This window comes from Cetorhinus maximus, chromosome 18 (assembly GCF_964194155.1).
Source record: "Cetorhinus maximus chromosome 18, sCetMax3.hap1.1, whole genome shotgun sequence".
Classification (NCBI taxonomy): Eukaryota; Metazoa; Chordata; class Chondrichthyes; order Lamniformes; family Cetorhinidae; genus Cetorhinus; species Cetorhinus maximus.
Window position 1 is genome coordinate 16,176,171 of NC_135896.1, and position 23,121 is coordinate 16,199,291.

Sequence of the window (23,121 nt, forward strand, 5' to 3'; positions counted from 1 at the left end):
TAACTGCAGCTGCATTGTTACAAATTTGAACATATAATCCAGACTGACATTTCAGTCCAGCAGTGAGGGGGTGTTGCACTGTTGGAGGTGCCGCCTTTCTGATGAGGTGTTAAACTGAAGCCCCGTCTGTCTGTGCAGGTGGATAGAAAAGATCTTGTGACATTATTTAAAGAAAGAGAGAAGTTATCCTGGCCAAAAGTAGAATTTCTGATCGCCAGTCCTTTGCTGTTTGTGGGATCTTGCTTGTGTGCAAACGCATCTTTTTCTACACAACAATGTGAGAGGTGCTCTGTAAATGCAAGTTGGTTGGTTCTTTCATGTTTCAAATAATTTAATCTTGTGGTTTCAGATGAATGTAATAAACTATTTGAGCTATGATCTGACAGTCCACAATGTTACCTGGGCACCTTGATTAGATTGCTACCTTGTAATCACTGCTAGATAACTATTTTGTATGTGGCACCATAATGCTGAGTTAATAGGTTTGTTTCATTTGTGGGAAACTTTTCAGATTCATAATGGGTCTTTCATACTCCTGAAACAGACCCAGTAGTGGAGTACTAATGCTTTATTTTGTAATTCCTAGTATAAGCAGTCAAAATATTTTATGCAATCAGATTTACACTGTAACTTCACTGTTAATTTAGTTGCGGTTAAATTCACATGTTGAGAAGGAGGATTAGGTCATTCATTCAGCCCGTCAAACCTGTTCTGAAGCTAAGGGCGGAATTAGGTCCCACTGCTGATGGTATTCACCTGGTGGCAGTTTGACCAGTTGGCAGACGAGACACCTGTTACTCCATTAAATTCTGCCCTAAATTTTTGGGGTCAGGGCACTTCCTACATGAAGTTTCATTAGCCAATTTCAGTTGTAATTTCCCTCTTTGCAGATTTTTATTTCACGGGGATTAAAGCAAATCTGCAAAATAAGCCATAAGTTGAGTTTAAATTATTTTCTGTATCTTGTGGAAAAAGCTAATATCAGCTAGGGTGATCCTGGAGAAATGGGTACAGTGGGCCCTATATGCAATGCTGGCAGGGAGTGGTCAATCAGGAGTGAAATCATCCTTTGGTACAAGATTCAATGAATTAGCAGCCTGTTTTTTTATCAGTCATTTTCTGCTCCTTACTGCCAAAGACCAATTTAACTCCACACTCTCTGCCTTCAGTGATTCATTGGAGAAGCACAAATGACACAAAATTAGAAATTATTAGAAATAATATTAGAAATTGCTAAATTTGCTGACAACACACAGAGAGGTAGGAAAGTAAATTGTGAAGAGGACATAAGGAGACTACAAAGTGACATAGGTTAAGTGAGTGGGCAAAGATCTGGCAAATGGAGTATAATGTGGGCAAATGTGAACTCGTTCATTTTGGCAGGAAGAATAAAAAAGAAGCTTATTATCTAAATGGCGAAAGATTGAGATTCAGAGGGATCTGGGTGTCCTGGTGCTTGAATTACAAAAGGTTCGTCTGCAGGTACAGCAAGTAATTAGGAAAGCTAATAGAATGTTATAATTTGTTATGAGGGGAATTGATTACAAAAGTAGGGAGGTTATGCTTCAGTTGTACAGGGTACTGGTGAGACCACATCTGGAGTATTGTGTATAGTACTGGTCTCCTTGTTTAAAGAAAGATGTAAATGCATTAGAAGCAGTTCAGAGAATGTTTACCAGGCTAATACCAGGAATGGGCGGGTTGTCTTAGGCTGAAAAGCTGGACAGGTTAGGCTTGTATCCACTGGAATTTAGAAGAATAAGAGGCGACTTAATTGAAACCTTTAAGATCCTGAGGGGTCTTGATGGGGTAGAGAGGGTATTTCCTCTAGTGGGAGAATTTAGAACTTGGGATCACTGCTTAAAAATAAGGGGTCGCTCATTTAAGACAGAGATGAGGAGAATTCTTTTCTCTGAGGGGTGAGAGTCTTTGGAACTCTCTTCCTGAAAAGGCAGTGGAAGTAGAGACTTTGAATGTTTTTAAGGCAAAGGTAGATAGCTTCTTGATTAACAAGGGGCTGAAAGGTTATTGGGAGTAGTCAGGAATGTGGGTTACATTCAAATCGGCCTTGATCTTATTGAATGGCGGAGCAGGCTTGAGGGGCCGAGTGACCTAATCCTGCTCCTAATTCGTCTGTTCGTATGTGAGGATTCAGTGAAACAGTAGGTGGAGCAGGTAAAGAATGGTGATCAAAAATATAGTCATTGGATGAAGGAGGAACAGCAGGTAAGGCAGATTGTCTTTTGCAGCGAAAGAATGGAAATTGACAGTAGACCTTGGGGATAAGTTTCTTTTCTGGTGCAGATAATTAGATCAACTCAAGGCTAGGCATGTTATATGCTCAGGGCAGATTTTTAAAAATACATATGCTGGAGCACTATGTACACTTGAGGTTCTTTTGGAGATGAAGTTAGGAGATGATGGGACTCATAGAGTTGCTAACTGTACGCAAAGGTATGGAGCTGGATTTTCCCACCCCAATGCGGGGCCTAATCACCTCAGACGGGCTTTAAAAATGGTGACAGTGACCCGATGGGAATTTTCAGTGGCGTGAGATAAGGCAGGAGTGGGTTGCAGCCCCACACGCTGATGTCCCAACATTGCCAGCACCACTGCAGAAATGGACATTTCAGACCTCCCTGAATTTTCAGTGGTGGTCTTGTTTTGTAAGGTGACGTGTTTCACACCAGCACATGGGGGGAACCTGGTTTAGAATCAGGAATTGAATGAAAGATGAGTTCAAAAGGTGTCAAGTCACAAGTCATAATAAAATGCTATATCGTAAATTCTATATGCTTTTAACATAGTGAGTGATGATAGGGCCTTGTTTTGAAATGGTAAATGACTATTAAATGATGTGTTTGCCAGGTTGTCACTTCTGACATCTAGCAAGCTGTTAAGGGACTGAACAGCATTGTGGAAGTGGAAAAGTCTTCAGATGCATTGGAGTACATTATCCACTGGATGAGGTGCTATTCTGCATTGTACAACAGTGAAATCCCGAGGTGATGGTGTGAAATGTGCCCAGACCATTGATTTTTTTCCCCCTTTAAGATAAGTTCAGCCATCTGTTTGGCTGTTTCAAAGCTTGATGGATGGCTGAGCTTATGGTTGTCTTCAAAGGCTTTAATATATTCAGCTAAGGCGGGTTTGTTGACACAGTTCTTCAATGGAATCTCATTATGAATGCTTGGCTAACTTCCAAACCCACTAATGGACCCTGTTCAGCAGCAGTTGTTGACACAGCTGTCAAGGGGACTGTTAGCTTGATTATTTTTGAGAGTTATGAGCTGTTAAGAGGATAATAGTTTTTCAGCTTCTCAAACATTTCCAGTGTTATAATACAGCTCCTGAGTTCTGTTTATACTGAGTGATTGGATTGGGGGGGCTGCTGAGGGGAGGTACGAGGGAGTGAGGGGGTTATGGGTGAGTAAGAGGGTGAGAGTTGTGGGACCTTGGCTCGCCTCCATCTCCGCCATGGGCGGCAGGCCTGATTCCAGCCTGTCTCCGACTCCCTGCCACGAAAAGAGCTTGGGTGGACACTGTTGGTCAGGGAAATACTGGTCAGGAGGTGGTATCGCAAGGTTGGGAAACCTCCCGACTCCAGATTCCCGCTTCTGAGATGAAAATGCAACGCATGAAGTGGAATGAAGGTGCGCTAATGGAGAAGGGAAGATTAGGGAGCATTGTCGATTAGACTAATGTGGCTGTGATAGAGGATTGACTGCTTCAGTGGTTTCTGTATCTGTAGATTAAGTATAATTTGGGAAAGAATTCATGCGAAGGAGGACTCTTGAAGCCCTGGTGAGGATGTCCAACACAACCACCAGCTGGACACCCTGGTTAAATCTGGAATTGAAAGCTAGTCTTGGTAATGATGACCATGAAACTATCATTGATTGCCGTAAAAACCCATCTGGTTCACTAATGTCCTTTAGGGAAGGTAGTCTGCCATCCATACCTGGTCTGGTCTACGTGTGACTCCAGACCCTCTGAAATGGCCTAGCAAGCCACTCAGTTGTACCAAACCATCACAGAAAAGTTGGACTAAAGCAGATCAAGAAGGTGTCCTACCACCACCTTCTTGAGGGCAAATAGGGATGGGCAACAAATGCTGGTGTTGCTATTGATGCCCACATCCCATGATACAATGAAATTTATGTGACAGAAGCACTGTGATGTTTGCCAAAACCCAATGGCCTACTTGGTGAGACAGGCAATGTGTCTGCCTGGGACACTTAACCTTTACTGACTTCCATATCGTTTAGAAAAATTCAGCTTAATCATTAATATTTTGTTTGTCACAGCATATAGTACTTCAGTGTCTGTGATAATGTTTATTTGAAATGGAGGAAGAGCATTTGTTTGTAATAAGCCCACTGTACAATAACTAAAACAATTTTTTTTTGGAACAGTAAATCTAGGAATATGGGTATAGGGTGGGAAAGCAGAATTAAGGTAGATGATCAGCCATTATCTTAGTGAATGGCAGAGCAGGCTGAAGGAAACATTGGTTTTCTCCTGGTCTTATTTAAGAGAATTTGTTTAAAAAAATGCAAAAAGTTATATAAATCGAAGTAAGAATTTAGTGACCTCTTTATACTGTGAGGGGCTGTTAGTTTTGTATTCCAGAAAGATGAAAAGCTTGAGTCTGTTAACAAATTCTTCCTCATCCACATCCTGACTCTGTGCCTCTCCAGCAGATAGAAAAGTCACTTGGAGCAATTTTAGTTCTCTACTCATGTTAAGTGTTGGGTGGCGAAGTAACCCCTGACTTGTGTACACAAGCACCACATGCCTTTTCCATCACAGTTATGACTGGGAACAGAAGTTTATTGCTGCTAAAATGACATTACTTTTTGCTTAGACAAATAAAGTAGTCCTCGAAGAAACTGCCTAAATCAGACTGGATAAATGTTTCACCATAAGGTTTGTTGAATCTGACACATGGGTGCATTAATTTTCTCTCAACTCACTTGAAATTGTGTACAATCATCCTTTGGAGAAATAAATGACAGGAGAATCAGGTTTATTTTGACTTTTTTTTAAGCTTGCCTATGTATGCAGTGGTTAAAGGGGATATTGTTGCTCGTACTGTATTTCAGAAGCATCTTGCCTTTAACACTCCTGTCCTATGAAGAAAGCGGATGAAGCAGGTTTTTCCCACATTAAAGCACAGTAGAGCTAGCATCTAATTAGCAGTCTTTTGTGATCTCCAGTTTGGCCAAAACTGCATTATCTATGCTGGCTTTTGTTGTATAATTGATTTGCGGTGCAGCTACTTAAACCTCAGTCGCCACCCCCCCCCTCCCCTCACCACTACTGTACTCCTGATGCCAGCCAATATACTATTGAGAGAAATGATGAATTACCACAACTTCTGATGCTAATGCATCAAGGAAGAAATTGCACGCTACATAGAGTGCCACTGACAGTAGCACTGCATCAGAGCGCAGTGCGAGGAAAGGCTCCCAGTCCATAAAAAAAAATCCGTCTCCCGGGCCCCTGCCAGTGTCAACAAGTGAGCGTTTTTGGAAAAGAGGTGACATTCGGTAGGCTGATGAAGGACTTGTTGGCAGCAGATTGCGTTACTGTCACAGGCCCTAAGTTTTATTTTGTATTGCTGGTGGGTTCTGCTTGCAGGAGTTGATGGAGCAGATTTATGACAGCTGCTGGGCACAACAAATTAAGTTGACAGTGATGTATGGGAGCATTATGGCATGATGATCCTGCCGTAGCTCGGCTGGACTCCTCTTGCTTCATTTGGCTCTTGTTAGTATCTGTTAGGCTGCTAAGTAATGAAATTCTGCTGACTGACTTGTGTTTTTTTTTTCTCTCTCTTTTCCATTCTCTTGTTTGTTTGCTCCTCCCCTCCCCCTCCCCCTCTCTTCACCTTCCTTCCCCCCCCCCAACTTTTCCCTATTCTTTCAACTCGATTCTTAGACCCATCCAAATGCTAGCAAACTGCCCTTGAAGGAATCCTTCACCTTTGATGACTACAGGTCAGTATTTAAAAGAAAATGTGGGAGAATTTAGAAAAGAAAAGTTCTGGATTTTTTTGCTAGTACAGTGGAATACTGTTGTGAAACACGTTCTGCAGCCTGTGCACAACGTTCGTGCTTCATTTTAATAATGGGAACCCCACTGTACTTGCAATCCATCTGCTTCATCAAAGGTGACTCATCATGCACTACCAAGATCTAAAATGCGCTGACTTAAACACTCTGAGAATGAAGGAGTGAAATATAGCACTTTCAAAAACAACAATCCTAAAGTACTTTATCCAAGTATAGCTTTTTGTTCGATGTGGTGAGAAACATATGTAAAATTTGGCAGCTTACTGAAGACTCAATTGATTTATCAGATCTCCCTCTGGCATTGGTGGGTTATGCAAGTGGACATATTACTTGGTCTTATTTGTCAGTGCAGTCTCATTACAGAAACCCCAGCTTCCAACTGTTCCACTCAGTTAATATTTTGTAACTTATTAAAAAAGTGATCAAAATTGGGGAAGTAAGGATACATTTTTTTCTTTAATATCCTTTTAAATTTTCTACAGTAGTTCTCACAGCACAGATTAATCTTTAATCCCTGGAGATTCCAAGACAATCCTGAAGTTTAAACAACAGTAGTTCCACTCTTGAAAATGGATTGAGTTCAAAGTTTTAATCCACATTGTTTTTGCTGTTGAAAGGCTATTTAATTCCTAGTAGCTATACATCTTAAATAAAACTTGAGTTTTATGATGGAGGATGCATGCACAGGCGATGAGGGTGGGAGGGCAGAAGATGAGGGTGAGGGAGCTTTCCTTCTCTTTTTTTGAAGACCGATCAAACAAGATCAAAACAATTGTGCCCAGGAGGGTCTGAGTAAGGCCTCCACTAATGCCATGTTGAACTCTTATTTCTGATCTGAGTACAACTGTCTCTTTGAATTTATTCTTCATGTGTCTCTTTACCTAGCATGGGTCTGATATACATGCGGCGTTCACACTGCAGCGCAGGCCAGGTTTGATGTTTTGTGAAACATAGGCAAGCAGTGAGAGACTTGGCAGAAAACCATAGATGACACAGACACACTCTAAGTGCCTTTTTTGCACATAAGAAAAAGAAAAAGGAGCAGGAGTCCAGAAACAAAATACAGTGGATGCTGGAAATCTGAGGTAAAAACAGTAAATTCTGGAAAAACACAACAGGTCAGGCCAGGCAGCATCTGTGGAGAAAGAAACAGTTAATATTTCAGGTCGTTCTGATGAAAGGTCATGGCCTGAAACTCTGTTTTTCTCTCTCCACAGATGCTGCCTGACCTGCTGAGTATTTACAACATTTTCTGTTTTTATTATGAATAGATTAGGCCTCTCTAGCCTGCTCTCTCATTCAGTAAGATTATGGCTGATCTACCTCGCTTCGCTTTCGCACCATATCCATATGATGCCTTTAGTGTCCAAAAACCTATCCATCTCTGTCTTGATTATGCTCAGAGCCGAAGCATGCACAGTCCTCTGGAATTTCAGAATTCCAAAAATTCACGAGCCTCTGAATTATGAAATGCTCCCCATCTCAGAGGTAGAGTCTCATCTCAACTCACTTTGCTTGGCGAGTGCAATGAACAGCAATTTGTAGATACAAATCGTTTAAAACTGCTTTATAAAATGTACAATTTGGCTTATAACTAGGTGCTTGTCATCACCAGTACCTTCAGACACCGAATTAAAGGAGAAATTAACCTGAAAGATGAGCACTGCTGAGTTGCAGGGGTTTTAGAACATGCTTAGAAACTGTTTTTGTGTGTGGTGTGAACCTTCTCTGAGATTTGATGTCTGAAAAATGACTGGTTAACATTCTCTGACAGGGCATATAAACAGACAGCAGCATGTGTTTACACAGTACTTCTCACATGATGTCAGAGTGCTTTCCAACGGATAGAGGAAGATGCTGAATCAGCCATGGGAAGCAATGATGGGGTTAGGAAAATAACTGAAAGAATGTTTGGAAGAAAGTTTTCTTTTGGATGCTTTTGAAAAACGGTGGCTTGGCCCTTAGGGAATTCTAATTTATGAAAGCATTGCGCCACGGGCTGGATATTATAGGGTGCTGCATTCCCCCCACCCCCTCCCCCACTCTCCCCAGCTAAAAATGCGCAGAGGGGAGCCTGCCCATGATCCCGATCGCAGCCCCGCAGCAATTTAATGCAGGGAGCAGCGTTAGCTGCTTTAAGGCGAGACTCGCGCCCCCATCTCAGGAGGAAGTTGCACCTCAGAGAGCTGTCAGCCATTCAGATAGCTGGCAACACCAGCCAGGAGCAGTGGACACTGCTGGGACTACAGACAGTCTCCAATGCTCAGGAAAGTCAGGCTAGTCCGGGTTCAGAGGGCTCTGCGAGAGGCATGGGCTCAGGAGTACATAGGTGGAAGATTAAAGGAGGGCCTCCAATTAGCCCAGGGGACATGCAAAGGAGGTGACACCCACCCAACCCCCTTACCTAACAACCGGCTAAATAACTGAAGCTGCCGGGCTTCCCGCATTGCCTGGGCCACCCCTCGCTTTGGCTAAGGTATCAGCTGGGGTGGGATGAGGCTCTACGTAGCCCAAGACCTCCCCCACTCCCTGTAAAGTTTTAGACCATTGGGTGGTGTACACATAGGCAGTGGGAAAGCCACCCACTGGATTTGGCATGCCCCACCTGCCCACAAACCTGCTCGAGTGGAGAAACCTGCTGGCTGGGGAGCATAAAATTCGGTCCCATATTCTTGAAAATATATACTTGCTTTCCAATTTCATAACTGTTCCAGTTTTTCCGTTTCATTACAGATGGGCTGTCTCTTCCGTCATGACTCGCCAGAACCAAATTCCAACCGAAGATGGTTCCCGGGTCACTTTGGCTCTTATACCTCTGTGGGATATGTGTAACCACACCAATGGTTTGGTGAGTGAAAACATCTACTTATGCCCTGTAAGGGACTTTATCCTGCATCTTCTAAAGTTCCCTCTAAATTGAACAATCTGGTTTTGTGTTTCAGTAGCTTCCAGGAAGTAGCCGAGTGATAAATCAGTTTAGGCATTGTCTTTTCAAATAACATTAAACAGTTGCCTGCCTGTTAGGTCCTGTAATGCACAGTGACCCTCTTGCTTCCTGCAGTAATTCAGAATGACCTGGGTCACAGACTTCCCCAGAGCCACTGCTTGTGTTGTTGTGACTTGCGATGCAACAGTTGTCACAAGCTCACCTGTACCTTTTAATAGATACGTGAGTCTCTTCTCAAGCATTCAATAGGGTAGATATAGAAAAACTATTTCCTCTCATGGGCCACTCAAGACCAAGGGGACATAATCTAAAATTAGGGCTAAGCCATTCAAGAGGGAGATCAAACAAGAAGTACTTTTCGCACAAAGGGTATCAGGAACTTGGAACTCTGTCTCCCAAAGGCTGTGACTAATGGAACAATTAGAGCTTTTAAGACTGAGATCATTGGATTTTTGTCAGGTCAGGGTATCAAGGGAAATGGATCTAAGGTGGATAAATGGAGTTGAGATACAGATCAGCCATGATCTAATTGAATGCTGGATCAGGCTCGAGGGGCTGAATGGCCTACTCCTGCTCCCACGTCAAGTGATGACACTTGGAAATTGGCCAATTGATAACCTTCTGTGGGGTGAGAAGGGTTAATGAGATAAATTATGAGTGAAGAGCTAGGGTGGTTATCAGTTCTGCCTAATTTTTTAGGTGGATGGGGGGCGGGGGGAGGGGTGGGTGGAGGGGCGGTAAATAGACTATTTATAGGTTAGTTTTACCAGTAAGCAAGTACAAACACCAAACAAGGCACCCTATATCCTTAAATCCTCAGCCATCCATCTGTTCATTAAATAATAGTAAAAGTTTATTTTCTTGCACCCTATTTCTTTGTGTGGAAAAGCAGCATTCATTGTGATTGGATGATAGATGGCTAATGTGAACAAGGACTTGAAAGTGCAAAAAATGCAGTTTTGTCCTCTGAATGTGTAAACTGTCATTTGTTTTACTTTACTAAAAGGCAGAGGGAGAGGAAATTTCCACCTTTGCTTTAAGCTACATTGCTTTTGTCCACACCCCAGGACATCTAGGACCTGGAAACTTTGTTCCACTTAATTACATGCCTATCTTAACCTTCAGCCCTTCTCTTTTTAGATCACAACTGGGTACAACCTAGAGGATGATCGGTGTGAATGTGTTGCTTTACAGGATTATAAAGCTGAAGATCAGGTAAGGAAGAAAGTTATTGATTTCATCCTTCTAGAAGATTTCATAAGCATTAACATTATTTTGTTACTATAATAGCGTTACTTTAAAAAAAACCCAAGGAAAACAGGAATTTCAGTGAAACATATTCCCTGCAGACGCAGTGCTATATGTTCACAGATGAAAATTGGGAATCATGTTCTATGTTTAGAAGGATATATTGAAAGGGTTAGATGAAGTAGGGTGGGAAGAGGCTCATGTGGAGCATAAACACCAGCATAGAATTGTTGACCTGTTCAATACTATAAACTTTATGTAATGTAATATATTATCGAGGGAGGAACAACATTCTAGAGTCCATTATAAAAGATTTAATAGCTGAGCACTTGGAAAACAGTGGCAGGATTGGACAGAGTCAGCATGGATTTACGAAAGGGAAATCATGCTTGACAAATCTACTGGAATTTTTCGAGAATGTAACTAGTAGAGTTGATGAGGGAGAGCCAGTGGATGTGGTTTATTTGGACTTTCAGAAGGCTTTCGACAAAGTCCCACATAAGAGATTAGCATGTAAAATTAAAGTGCACGGGATTGGGGGTAGTGTATTGAGATAGATAGAAAACTGGCTGGCAGACAGGAAACAAAGGCCTGAATTTCCCCGTCGGCAATTTGGGGGCGGGGCCCGCTCACCGACGGGAAAATGACACAGGATGACGTCGGGAGGAACCGAGTAATGTAGTATAGTATAGTAATGCTTGATCGTGAAAAGCGCACAATCTTTAAGGTCACTGAAAGAAGTCACAATGTACAATTGGGGCAGGGTAGCAGGGGCATGTCAAAAGTAATGCAACCCAGGCTGACATCAGTGTGCTTTGCTAAATTAATTGTAAAGAATACTGGAAAGTATTTGTAAAAAATATAATTTCTCAAGAATCGGTTACTTTGCTAACTCATGAGTGTTGCAAGCTGATACAGCCCAGTGCATTGGCACTAAATTTGAATTGGATTTGCAGCATATCACCTGCCACCTCCTATTTAGATGATTGGTTTCATTGATCACCGAAAAATTATTTTTATGTATTTCTTTGGATTTTAACCACTTTAGCTTGAAACAACCCATTTGCCAACCCTCAGCAATTTTTTGCTGTTAATGTTAGAATAATTATGTTCACGTATAAATGCTGAATGAACTTATATTGTCTTCCTGTGCACGCAATTTTTACGCAGGCATGAATTTGTTAGTTTTAAATTTTAAAATAGCATGCGCAGGAATTTAGTACAAGCTCATTAAAGAAAAAAACTTGCATTTATATACCTCTCATGGGCACTGGATGTTCTGAAGCACTTTACAGCCAATAAAGTACTTTTGAAATATTTGGTGAAACTTTAACTCATTCAACACCCACCACTTACACAGATTTAAAATTGGCCCAAAGTCAGTGTTGTAGCAAGCATGACCAGGTCTCACATAAAGCAATGAAATAAATTACTAGATTACCTGCTTTAGGTATGAAAACAGAAAATGTTAGAAATACCCACCAGGTCTTGTAGCATCTGTGGAGAAAGAAACAGAGTTAATGTTTCAGGTTGTGACCTTTCATCAGAACCCTGCTTCAGGTGTTGGTTTAGGGATAAATATTGACTGGGACACGAAGGAAAGCTCCCCTGCTTCTCTTTGAATAGTGCCATGGGATCTTTTACTTCCACCTGAGAGGGCAGATGGGCCTCGGTTTAACGTCCCCAATAAAAGACACCCCTGACAGTGCAGCACATTCTGTACTGCTTCGAAGTGTCAGCCTGGATTATACTCTCAGGTCTCTGGACTTAAAGGTTCATATGTTAACTTTGCCAATAGGAAGTTCTACCATTGAAGCCCTTATGTTTGTACATTGTACCATAAATGCATTTCCTTTAAGAATATCAAAATTCCAATGCCTCACCATTGTTGCCTTTATTTGCATATTTTACTTTAAGGATTTTTTTTTACAGTCAGACTGAGATTTCTATCGCATGCCTTTCTTGAAAATCTGGATGACCTTGACCCTTTAGGCCTTGCTCCTGGCTCCTGTGACATCATTTTGGGCTGCTCAGAGCAAACAGGTTGAAAATGCTGGATGACACTGGTGACACTAAGATAGGCGGCATTGTAAGCAGTGTAGATAGAAGCATAAAATTACAAAGGGATATTAGTAGGTTAAGTGAATGGGCAAAGCTGTAACTAATGGATTTCAATGTAGGTAAATGTGAAGTCATCCACTTTGGACTTTATAAGATAAAACAGGTATTTTTTAAGTGTGAAAAGTCAGAAGTAGCAGAGATCGAAAGAGACTTTGAGGTCTAGGTATATAGATCATGAAAATGTCATCAACAGGTACAGAAAATAATCAAAAAGGCTAATGGATCTCAGCCTTCATAAATCAATCTTCAGCTATACAAAGTCCTAGCTAGATCACACCTGAAATACTGTGAGCCATTTTGGGCATCATACCCTAGGAAGGATATATTGGCTTTGGGGATGGGGGAACAGTGTAGATTTACCAGATCATATCTGGACTCTAAGGTTTAAATTATGAGGAAAGATTACATAAATTAGGATTATATTTTCTGAAATCTAAAAGGTTAAGGGCTGATTTAGTCAAGATTTTCAAGATTTAAGGGGAACAGACAGTGGAGATAAGGAGAAAGTATTTCCGTTGCTTAAGAAGTCCAATGCTAGGGAACATGGTCTGAAAATTAGAGACCGACTTTTCAGGAATAAAATTAGGAATCACTTAACACAAGGGGTGATAGATGTTTGGAACTCTCTTCTGAAAATGGCAATTGGTGCAAAATCAGTTGTTAATTTTAAGACTAAGATTGATAGATTTTTGTAATGCAAAGGTATTAATCGATATATGGTAAAGGTGGGTACTTAGATCAACCATCATCCTATTGAATGGCAAATCAGGCCTGAAGGGCTAAATGGTCTATGCCTGTTCCTTTGTTACTGTACAGGAAATCCCTGAATCATTTTGAAAAGTGCATTTGCAAACTAAGCTGAAACTGCCAGAACTCTGTGCTCTTTCATATAGAGGAGACCATCTCAGTACTCTGTTTAAGCCTACATAGTGAAAAGCAGGAGCATTAGCAACTGAGATTTGGGGCCTTAGGTTTACGGCCAGTTTCCCAAATAATTTGTACTAATCTAACATACGATATTTGAATCTTTCAGATCTATATTTTCTATGGGACTCGCTCCAATGCTGAGTTTGTGATACACAATGGATTTTTCTTCAATAATAACTCGCATGACAGAGTGAAGATAAAGCTGGGAGTGAGTAAAAGTGACCGCCTCTATGCTATGAAAGCAGAAGTTTTAGCTCGTGCTGGCATACCAACGTAAGTATTTTATCAAAGGTTTAATCCATCTCTCTCACCATTCCACAGTCAATTGCAAAAAGCAAATTCAGCTATTCTTGCAAGACTGCATGTAAAAATATTATGTTTACCAAATATTATGGTTACCTTCTTCTGTAAAATAATTCATAAATGGACAGTTTAATATTACTTTTTTGAGTTTTCCTGATCAATGAAGTACCCTGTCTGTCAGCTGTGTACTTCAGGACTTCACTGTAATGCTGCCCAAGATCTTCTATCCACTCATTTTAATAGGTGGAAAATCATGGGCAGTACGCCTACGATTTCTTGATAACATGCAGCTGGTGGGTGAGACTCTCTGCCAGTAGTAAAGTCAGAAAATGACCCCCTTCATCTTCAATTGTGGCAACTGTAAGCCAAGAAGCAGGTAATTGTTATTGCCTCCAAACATGGTAAAATATGTTATCAGGGCAGGGGAAACAGTCATAGTTATTTACAGTATTGATTGAAGAGGTAGCATGAAATTCAGTTAATACAAGTGGATATAGATGTACATTGAAGGTGGGGAGGGGAAGCTTTTTTCCATTTAAAACTTAAACATTAAGGCAATAATTTGCAATGTTTCATCCAAAGTGACATATGAAGCTTTGGCATGGTAAATGTAGCCCTTTTGTGGGCTGACTATTAGAATACAGTTTCTCCCTGTCTGAAAATCCCCATCCTTCCCTCACCTGCCTGGGTCCCTCTGTCAGGTGATAAAAAGAGACTAAGTCAGATCCCTAAAGCATCTTAAGAACTATTAGTCAGCATAAGGTAAAGTGTTGCATTTACCACAACAAGGATTCTGCATTTTCCTTGACAGAAGTATTCAGTTCACTTATTAAATACATTGCTGCTTCAGTGCAAGAGTCTGATATGCCACCACTTCTGATTATAACACTAATTAATAGAGAGCATATAAAGTGTCCTCTGATACCCTACTCATATCAACACATATTTTCTATGGCTCCCTAAGACAGCCTGATAACGATGGAATTATAAGAGTGACTTAAGTGGAATTGACCAAGCCTTTTTCTCACCACAGCCATGTTGTTTAAAGCATCAGTGATATAATTAAATGTGCACTGCAATGTTTTGAAAGCTACTTCTACCTGCGCTACAATATTTTAAGTTCCTTAAACGTAGCTTCCCAAAAGTCAAGTTCTGAGACTTGTTGCAGTTGATCTGAAAGCAGGCTGCTTTCTGGTTCCCCTCAATTGAGTTCAAATCAACACAGGGGAAATATAAGTCTCCATTCTTAACTGCACCAACTGAAATGGGTTTGAGAAGTTAGAGTAGACAAGTATTTGAAGCACAAAACTGCCCTCAACATGAAAACTACAATAATTAATGTAGTGTCGCCATGCACAATTTCTTTTGCCCGTGAGACCATACAGTTTATCCTTGATATGCTGAGGACTTCGTATATGATACTTTCTAATTATATGATGCTGAGATATTTCCTTGCGAACATGCCAAGCTTCTACTCTATTCCTTCCCCGCTCAAGAAATCATTAAGCCCGTGAGTATTGACTTGCAGCACAAGCCTGCGCCCATGACCGCACTCTGCAAGAGACTGATGCATTTCAAGGCTGTCAAGATTAAACTCTTTTTTTCTTCTTTTCACTATTTCTCACTCACTATCTTGAACAATCACTGTAGGTAAGTCTTGCCTTTCTCCTTATTAGCTATACACAGGATGGTCTTTACAATAACTCAAAGTCCCTGACATACCCATCCCATCTTCTAGCTGAAGGAAGATGCATGGAGCTTAGAGGGCAGAGTGAGTAGCAAAAAGTACCAAGGAGAAAAGATAATCATACTTCAAAGTTAATGATCAGAAATTGTAGGATTGATTTTCTATTTTTGCACACATGCTAGAAGCTCAATATTGAAATATTAGGTGCAGGAAGTTGTATTATGCAGCCCATCCAGGTTACTATTTATTAATCTATATGGATGAAAACGTGATCAAGCTGTATCATGGTTATCTAGATTTGTGCACCAAGTGTGAGATGCTCTATGTTGGAACTGAAGGTTGGAAAACTTACCCATTATTGATGGTACTTTATCAGAATGGGTTGTCAGTGAAGCTTATAATCTGTGGCCACTTGCTGTTCATTATATGCTGTGAACTTAAAAACTATGACTTGAAAATTGTTAGGTCATTTTCTGGTTTGCAGTTGCTGCACTGATAACTCACCTTTGGTACAATTAGGCGCTTGTTGAAATGATGTTGTGATTATTCTGACAGACTAACTCCAGTGTCCATGTGTTTCTGTCAGGTCCAGTGTATTTGCTCTGCACTGCAGTGAACCTCCCATCTCGGCCCAGCTGTTAGCTTTCCTACGCGTCTTCTGCATGACTGAAGGTAAAACCTTTTTCCCCATTTTTCTTTTTTAAAGTGAGGGATGTTGATAGAAATTATTGTGAGGCAATATTCTCAAAGGGATAAAATTACTCCTTTAGAACTGCAACTGAGAAACTCAAGCAGTTTATGTCAGATCCCTAAAGTGAGATCATTCCTGAGGAGTTATTTGTGATTACCTATACCATTGCCTAGGTTTTGGACTTGCTGCTGATACATGTCTTTGTGGACATTGGCCAGTGCACACTCTGCTGTAGATGCATAATGATGTTCTTGCTCACTTGTGTCTCTTCTTCTGCATAATTTACTCCAGTCATCAATGACTGTACCTTTTGCTATTTCTCAGACTGTCCTAAGTAATACTTGGTCAGCATTAGGGATGGCAAATTCTTTTATTTATTGCCTTTACTGTAATTGTTAAAAGGATACCTTGATTTGTCACTTGGATGTATTGAGAACTGCTATTAATATTGTCATTTTTCCTGCATGTGTTATCTCTTTTTTTCCCAAGTAAAAAGCTTTCTAGGGATTTATGTAATCCAGTCTTGTGCACCCTGATTTTTCTTCATCTGTTCTCCATGTGTTGTGGTCTTTTTCTGTTAAGTCAGGTATATTGAATTTCATTGGTGAAGACTCCTCCCTATAACAGTAATTATCTCCAATTTCCCTCTTTAAATAAATAGCAATATTTATTACATGGAGGAGGGAAGAAGTGTTTTTAAGTTTTTAATCATGATGTTCCAGCCATTGTTGTGCGAGGCAGACAGGATTGGCCAGCTGTGTTTTTTTTCTGGCCTGTATGTTCGTATCTTGCTATCAAAGTGATTTCTTATTTTATGTTGTATGTTATGTTGTATCTTCATATTTTCTCTGATGATACAGATTGCAGAGACTGACTTGAAGCACCTCCAAAGGAGCATGTATTTCAGATCAATTAGGTCTCCCAGCTCCTGTAGTTTTTTTTGTGGGAAGACTTCACTGTATCAGTCCCCAGTTGATAGTAAAAGGGTACTGTTCTTGTAACATCTATGTCTGTATATATAATACAGTTCAGGAAAAGAGACAATTTCGCCATGGCATTATATAACCTGTTAAATGAAAAATGGCAAAAGAGAACTTTTTTTCCCAGTAAGGTTTGTTATTCATAATGCACGGAGGAGAACTTCCTTTTAAATCATTAGTAACACGGTAAGAAATCTATCATAGAGTGTGTACGTGCACCAAATATGAATATTACTACCTTTAATACACTATATCTTGATAAGTGAGTAATGAATTTGACAAGAATAATAATTCTGAGCACCATGATTCTGATGGCATTCTGGATTTTTCCATCCATTCTGCTGATAATGCATCTCCTCTGCCAAATCTAAAGCTGAACAAGTGACTGGACAGGAACTGGGATTGTGCCTTGAGGCCTTGAGTTCTGGCATTTCTGCAAATAAAAATTTGTCTGCAGTTTTAATGGTAAATGCCGTCACATCATGGAACTTAGAAGTAACAAGGAAAGGGATTTTATTATTTCATGATCAGACTATAGTTGGGGGTGAGGGGTGCAGGAATGAGAAAATTGGAGGGGTGGCAGCATTTAGGGAAGGGGAGCAGGCATTTGGGGAGGCGGAGCAGCAATGGCCATTTTCTTTAAATGTAACATTGCAGTGAGCATTCCTGTTCCACTCATCCCTGCATTCAGGTAAGTATATTTCAAAAACACAAAGTTACAGATGGACCCAAAGATCTGGTTTTCCTGAATGAATAAGCTGCTGGCTGCTTCAGATCAATCGATGGGAGTCTCAAACAAGTGTTAGACTCTCTGCAAATTATATTTGCAAATAAGGGACATAATGCCTATTTCAGCCCATGGCCGTTGCACAATAATTAATTTGTCCTTTCACAGTAAGGCAAGCTGCGCACTTATGGACAAAAATGTGCACACATTTCTTGCCTATACTACAGCTTCAGTAGGTTGGTTAGCACCAGAAAGATGGGCACTTGGTGTCCAAATTTATAGGTCATTAACTGGTTTTTCAATTCATCCTGACTTTATTGTCAAACACTTATTATGAGAAGATTCTATATAGCTAGGGTTTCTCAAACTCCGTGAAAGTGTCTTCCTCCTCCACACTCGTTACTTGTTCTGAATTGGAGTTAGATTTCCACTGTATTTGGTACATTTTACAGCAATTTATGCTGGGCCTTTGACCAATATAGAGATTTTATAATGTGCACGGTGTATCATATGAATTTAATCAGTGTTCATGTAAGAGTACATACCACACTGATGATAAATGTTGCGTCAATTAAGCTGACAAAGACAATTAGAAGGCCGCCTATTACAAGATTGTGGGACAAACTTGTTGAGCAAATGAAAATAGTTTTTTTCTACAGTTTTCCTTTGCAGGTTTAAAAACTCGTTTAGCATTTAATTTTAAGACCTTAAATATTTCAAGGATTACTGATGATTTCCATTTTACAGTGCTATTTAGGGAATCCTACTATCTTAAAAATAGCCAGTTGTAGCTTTTTGGATTATGTAAAGAAAGTGAGTTTGCTGTGAAAATGCTGATTTAAAAAAAAAATTGCAGAAGGTTAATCAGAGTACGATTGCAATGAAAACTGCTGATGATTCTTCTTTTTAAATGAGCAGAGGTTAAACAGAGTTGGGCAGAGATACCAGAGTAGTGTGTAGATACTGAGAAGTTCTCACTGCTCTGAGTCAGCTTGCCTGTATCAGCTTCCATTTCCTCCTAGGGCACTACAGCAGAACCATGGAGGTCTGGAGCAAAAGGTGGAGTAGTTTTCACTACATGCTCCTCGCAGCACCATCATGGATGATTGGTTTATATTGTTGTAAAGCAGATAGGACCTTCTTAAATATCTTTTATTCATGTTTGTCAGACAAATTAAAGAATAAATGGTGGGAGTGGAGCACGGGTAGAGAAATAGAACCACATTCTTCCCCTCCCTACTCCACCCTTGTAACCAGTCAGTGCCCACTTGGGACTGACTGACTACAATTACAATCAGTCAATGAACCAGTGGGAGATGATCTTAAATAAACAAAAGACAAGATGCAGCAGCACATGTGGTTCTGTGAAGTCCAGTTAGTGTGAGCATTGTGCAGTGAGAGTACTTGTAAGTCACGTTGGCTAACTGCTTCTCTGGATCATTAATAAGGGAGTGTAATTATTTAATTTGTATCCTCATAAGGGTCAGTTCTTCATGTAACTCACCTCCTGACTCCACAAAGCCTGTCCACCATCTACATGGCACAAGTCAGCAGGGTGACAGAATACTCTCCATTTGCTTGGATGAGTACAGCTCCAACAACACTCAAGAAGCTCGACACCATCCAGGACAAAGCAGCCGGCTTGATTGACACCCCGTCCACCGTCTTAAACATTTACCCCCTCCACCACCAATGCACAATGGCAGCAATATGCACTATCTACAAAATGTGCTGCAGCAACTCACCAAGGCCCCTTCGACAGCACCTTCCAAACCTGTGGCCTCTACCACCTTGAAGGACAAGGGCAGCAGATGAATGGGAACACCACCAGCTGCAAGTTTCCCTCCAAGTCACACACCATCCTGACTTTGATTTATATCGCCGTTCCTTCTATCGCTGGCTCAGAATCCTGGAACTCTATTCTTAACAGCACTGTGGGTGTACCTACACCACAAGAACTGCAGCGGCTTGAAAAAGCCATCACCACTTTCTCAAAGGCAGTTAAGGATGGGGAATAAATGCTGGCCTAGGCAGCGACGCCCACATTCCATGAAAGAATATAAAGGAAATGCCTGTTGTAGGACAGTTCCTGCCTCTTCCTCTTTGTGGGACCTTACTGTGTGAAAAATGGCACAATACAGTAATTACAATACTTCAAAAGTATTTCATTTGCCATGAAGCTATTTGGGATGTCATGAGGTTGTGAAAGGCGCCATATAAAGTTTTTTTTTATTTCATGAAGTGTGTGTAACTTATTTTTCCATTCTATCTGCATTCATGTGTATGAAATACAGCCTTTTTCTAACCCAGCTTTTGTAATATAAATTAGCTAATTAATCAAAACATATCATGGAGATAAATTGATTTCTAATGCTTTGTTTAAAAAAAAATGTTTAAATTAAAATTTCCTGATTACGTCGTATTCAGAGCTGACATCAGGTATGGTGGGTTACACTGATCTCTGGAGATATAAAAAGCTTTCAGCATGTTAACTAATCCATTATTGTGACATAGCTGGAATTTTCCAGCCCCTCATCCTGGCGGGATTTTTTGGTCCCACCGATGTGAATGAAGGCTTCAATGACTCACCGGGCCCACCTCAGGGGAACCCGCTGTGGAGGGGCGAGGGGGTGGGCTGGAAAATTCTGGCCTTAGTCTTTTGGTTAAGTTTTACCATTCTGATGTGTTTAACTGAATCAAATGTAACAACATCAGGGCATCTGAAATACTTTTGAACAACAGCTACTGCTGTAATATAGGGAAAAGTGCAGTCATTTTTTGTTTACAGCAAGATCTTGCAAACAGCAATGAGGTATATGACCAGATCATCTGTTTTTAATGCTGAGGGATAAATGTTGCGCAGGATACTGGGACAAAGTACTGTGAGTTCTTTTATGCCTACCTGAAAGGGCAAACTTCAGTTTAATGTCTCATCCAAAAGATAGTATCACACTGAAATATTAGCTTAACTTGTATGATCACTTCTGAGTGGGGCTTGGACCCACAACCTTCTGATCTGGAAGCTCGAATACCACCACTGAACAAAGGTTGACACTGTAATGATGCATTGAGTAATTATTTTAGAGTAATGGTCAATTCTGAGTTTATCTGGACAGACTGTTTTTTAGCTGTTACTTTCTTGAAACGTTTGGCTGGATTTTCATCTTTGAGGTGAATAGTGGGAGTTGGGAAATTTGCCTGCCCCGTGCACCCTCCTTTGGTGGAAGTGCCTGCAATAGCGCAATTTTTGTTTTGGAGGAGGGGAGTGGGTGGTAACTGTAGTCGGGCTTGCCGCCCCAGAAGGAGTTTGGAGGCAGCCACAGGGACTGCTGGGTGCTGAGGTGGGCTATTTATAAGGCCCACCTCAGTGCTGTAGGACTTTGTCCCAGTTACAGTAAAATTAATAAAATGAAAAACAGCCCTCTAGCCCTCACCCCTAATAGCCCCTCACCCCACACAATCCAACTTGTGACATCTCATGCCACTACCCCCCCCCATGGCCCCATAAGCCTTCCATGCCAATCTATGGCACGTCCATGCCCATTCATCCTGTATACACTCTGTGCAGGACCACTGAACCCTATATTAACAATAGCATTTGTGAAAAAGCTTTCAAAAAAGTCATTCATTCATAAAAAATTACTTTTACTACAGCCCTATAAAAATGTCATTCATTCAGACCCTTTAAATTATCAGTAGTAGAAACTGCAAGCACTTGAAACCTCTTTATCTCTGTAAATAAACTTTTGTGCAATTGGCAGAATAGATCAGAGGGAACGAGTTGTCAATCAAGTGATGTTTTCCCTGGGGCACAGCTGTCTCAACAAAGTAATAGATATCTGGGCTGTCAGCCAAACCTCATTGTTTATACACTGATGAATGAATAAATGATGTAAGAGCAGAAAATACCCGAAATGCACTGCAGATTGGTCAGCTTCTGCAAGAGAGAGAGAGGCAAATGTTTAGATGGAACCCTTTTAGATTTAAAAGTGAATCAGTAAAAGTGGTTTTACAGGTTTGTTTAAAATATAAAAAGCAAATGAGGTAACTAAATTTTTGTCAGCCTAGACTGACATTACAGTGATGGAGGAGAAAATCTGTGAGCCAGTCAGCACAATGTATTCTGTGCATCTCCTTATAGCCATTAGCGTACATCTCAGAAATGCCTGCTCTCTCAGCTGGGATCTGGCCGCTACTTGAGGGCTGCAGAAAGAAGGGGAGAGAAATATTCAAAGAACAAAGCAGGGGACAGTGGGACAGATCCTATTGCTTTCTTTTCAAATTGAAATCTGCCAAAGTTACCTTATGCTGAAATCAGGCCCCAGGGTCTTTGAGCTATCAAAGTTTCAATGCTCTTAATTATAACCTATGTAATTACAGATGAATTGAAAGAACATCTTGTGGGAGAGCATGCAATCGATAAGATCTTTACCTTAGGAAACTCTGATTTCCCTGTAAGCTGGGATAATGAAATCAAACTGTGGACCTTTCTTGAAACCAGAGCTGCACTCCTCTTAAAAACATATAAAACTACTACTGAGGTAGGTTTCTCATATATTGTTATGTTATTTAAGAAATATTAAAACTGGGAACTTACAAGCGACCTAGATAATCTTATTGATTTTAATTTAGTATTTAGTCTGGCATGTATAAACAGAAACTCAGTTGTGCCTTATGGGATTTATTGGTACTTTTAAAAGAAAGTTGTCTCTATGTAAAGCTGCATTAACTAAAATGGAAGTTGAATTATAGAATGATACGGATGACCACTTTGCCCATCATGCCTAAGAGCTATCCAGTTAGTCCCACTCCCCTCCACTTTCCCTATGGTCTTGCAAGTTTTTCAATCAAATATTTATTTAATTTTTTTGAATTGGCTTCCGTCGCCCTTTTCCTTAAACCTGTCCAACTCTCTCTCCTGCTTTACGATACTCCTTAAAACCTGCCTCTTCAACCAACATTTGGTTATCTGTCCTCCTCTCTCTGTATGTGGCTCAGTGTCAAATTTTGTTTTATAATCACTTATGAAGCCCTTTGGAACTTTTTACTACATTAAAGATGCTACATAAATGCAAGTTGTTATTGAAGCTGTTCATGATTTAAATTCCAGATCATCATAACTTGCTGCATATTTTTTTCTTTCTTTGTCTCTGGCCATTTTGCCAGTAATCTTAAATCTGTGCCCCCTGGTTATCGGCTCTTCTGCCACTCAAAACATTCTCCTTATTTACACATCCTTACATCCTTGACTTTGTTACCTCCGGACTTCACTATTCCAATGCTCTCTCGGCCAGTTCCTAACTTGCACTCTCTAACTGAGCTCATCCTAATCTGTGCTGCATGTCCAAACTGTCACCAAGTTTTGTCGACGCATCACCCCTTACATTGGCTCCAAGTTTGACAACTCCTCAGC

The 23,121-nt window shown here is 40.6% G+C and overlaps 1 protein-coding gene across 3 annotated transcripts in view; it reads left to right on the plus strand.

Annotated features, from left to right (window-relative positions):
- Positions 1 to 23,121, plus strand: part of setd3 (SET domain containing 3, actin histidine methyltransferase) — a 139,063-nt gene that overhangs the window by 109,384 nt on the left and 6,558 nt on the right. For all 3 annotated transcript variants that reach the window (XM_078562168.1, XM_078562167.1, XM_078562169.1), the window contains 6 exons: positions 5,944 to 6,002; positions 8,811 to 8,925; positions 10,165 to 10,239; positions 13,427 to 13,593; positions 15,897 to 15,982; positions 22,089 to 22,249. In XM_078562168.1, the coding sequence (XP_078418294.1) occupies positions 5,944 to 6,002; positions 8,811 to 8,925; positions 10,165 to 10,239; positions 13,427 to 13,593; positions 15,897 to 15,982; positions 22,089 to 22,249 (663 nt within the window). The remainder of the gene's footprint in view (positions 1 to 5,943; positions 6,003 to 8,810; positions 8,926 to 10,164; positions 10,240 to 13,426; positions 13,594 to 15,896; positions 15,983 to 22,088; positions 22,250 to 23,121) is intronic.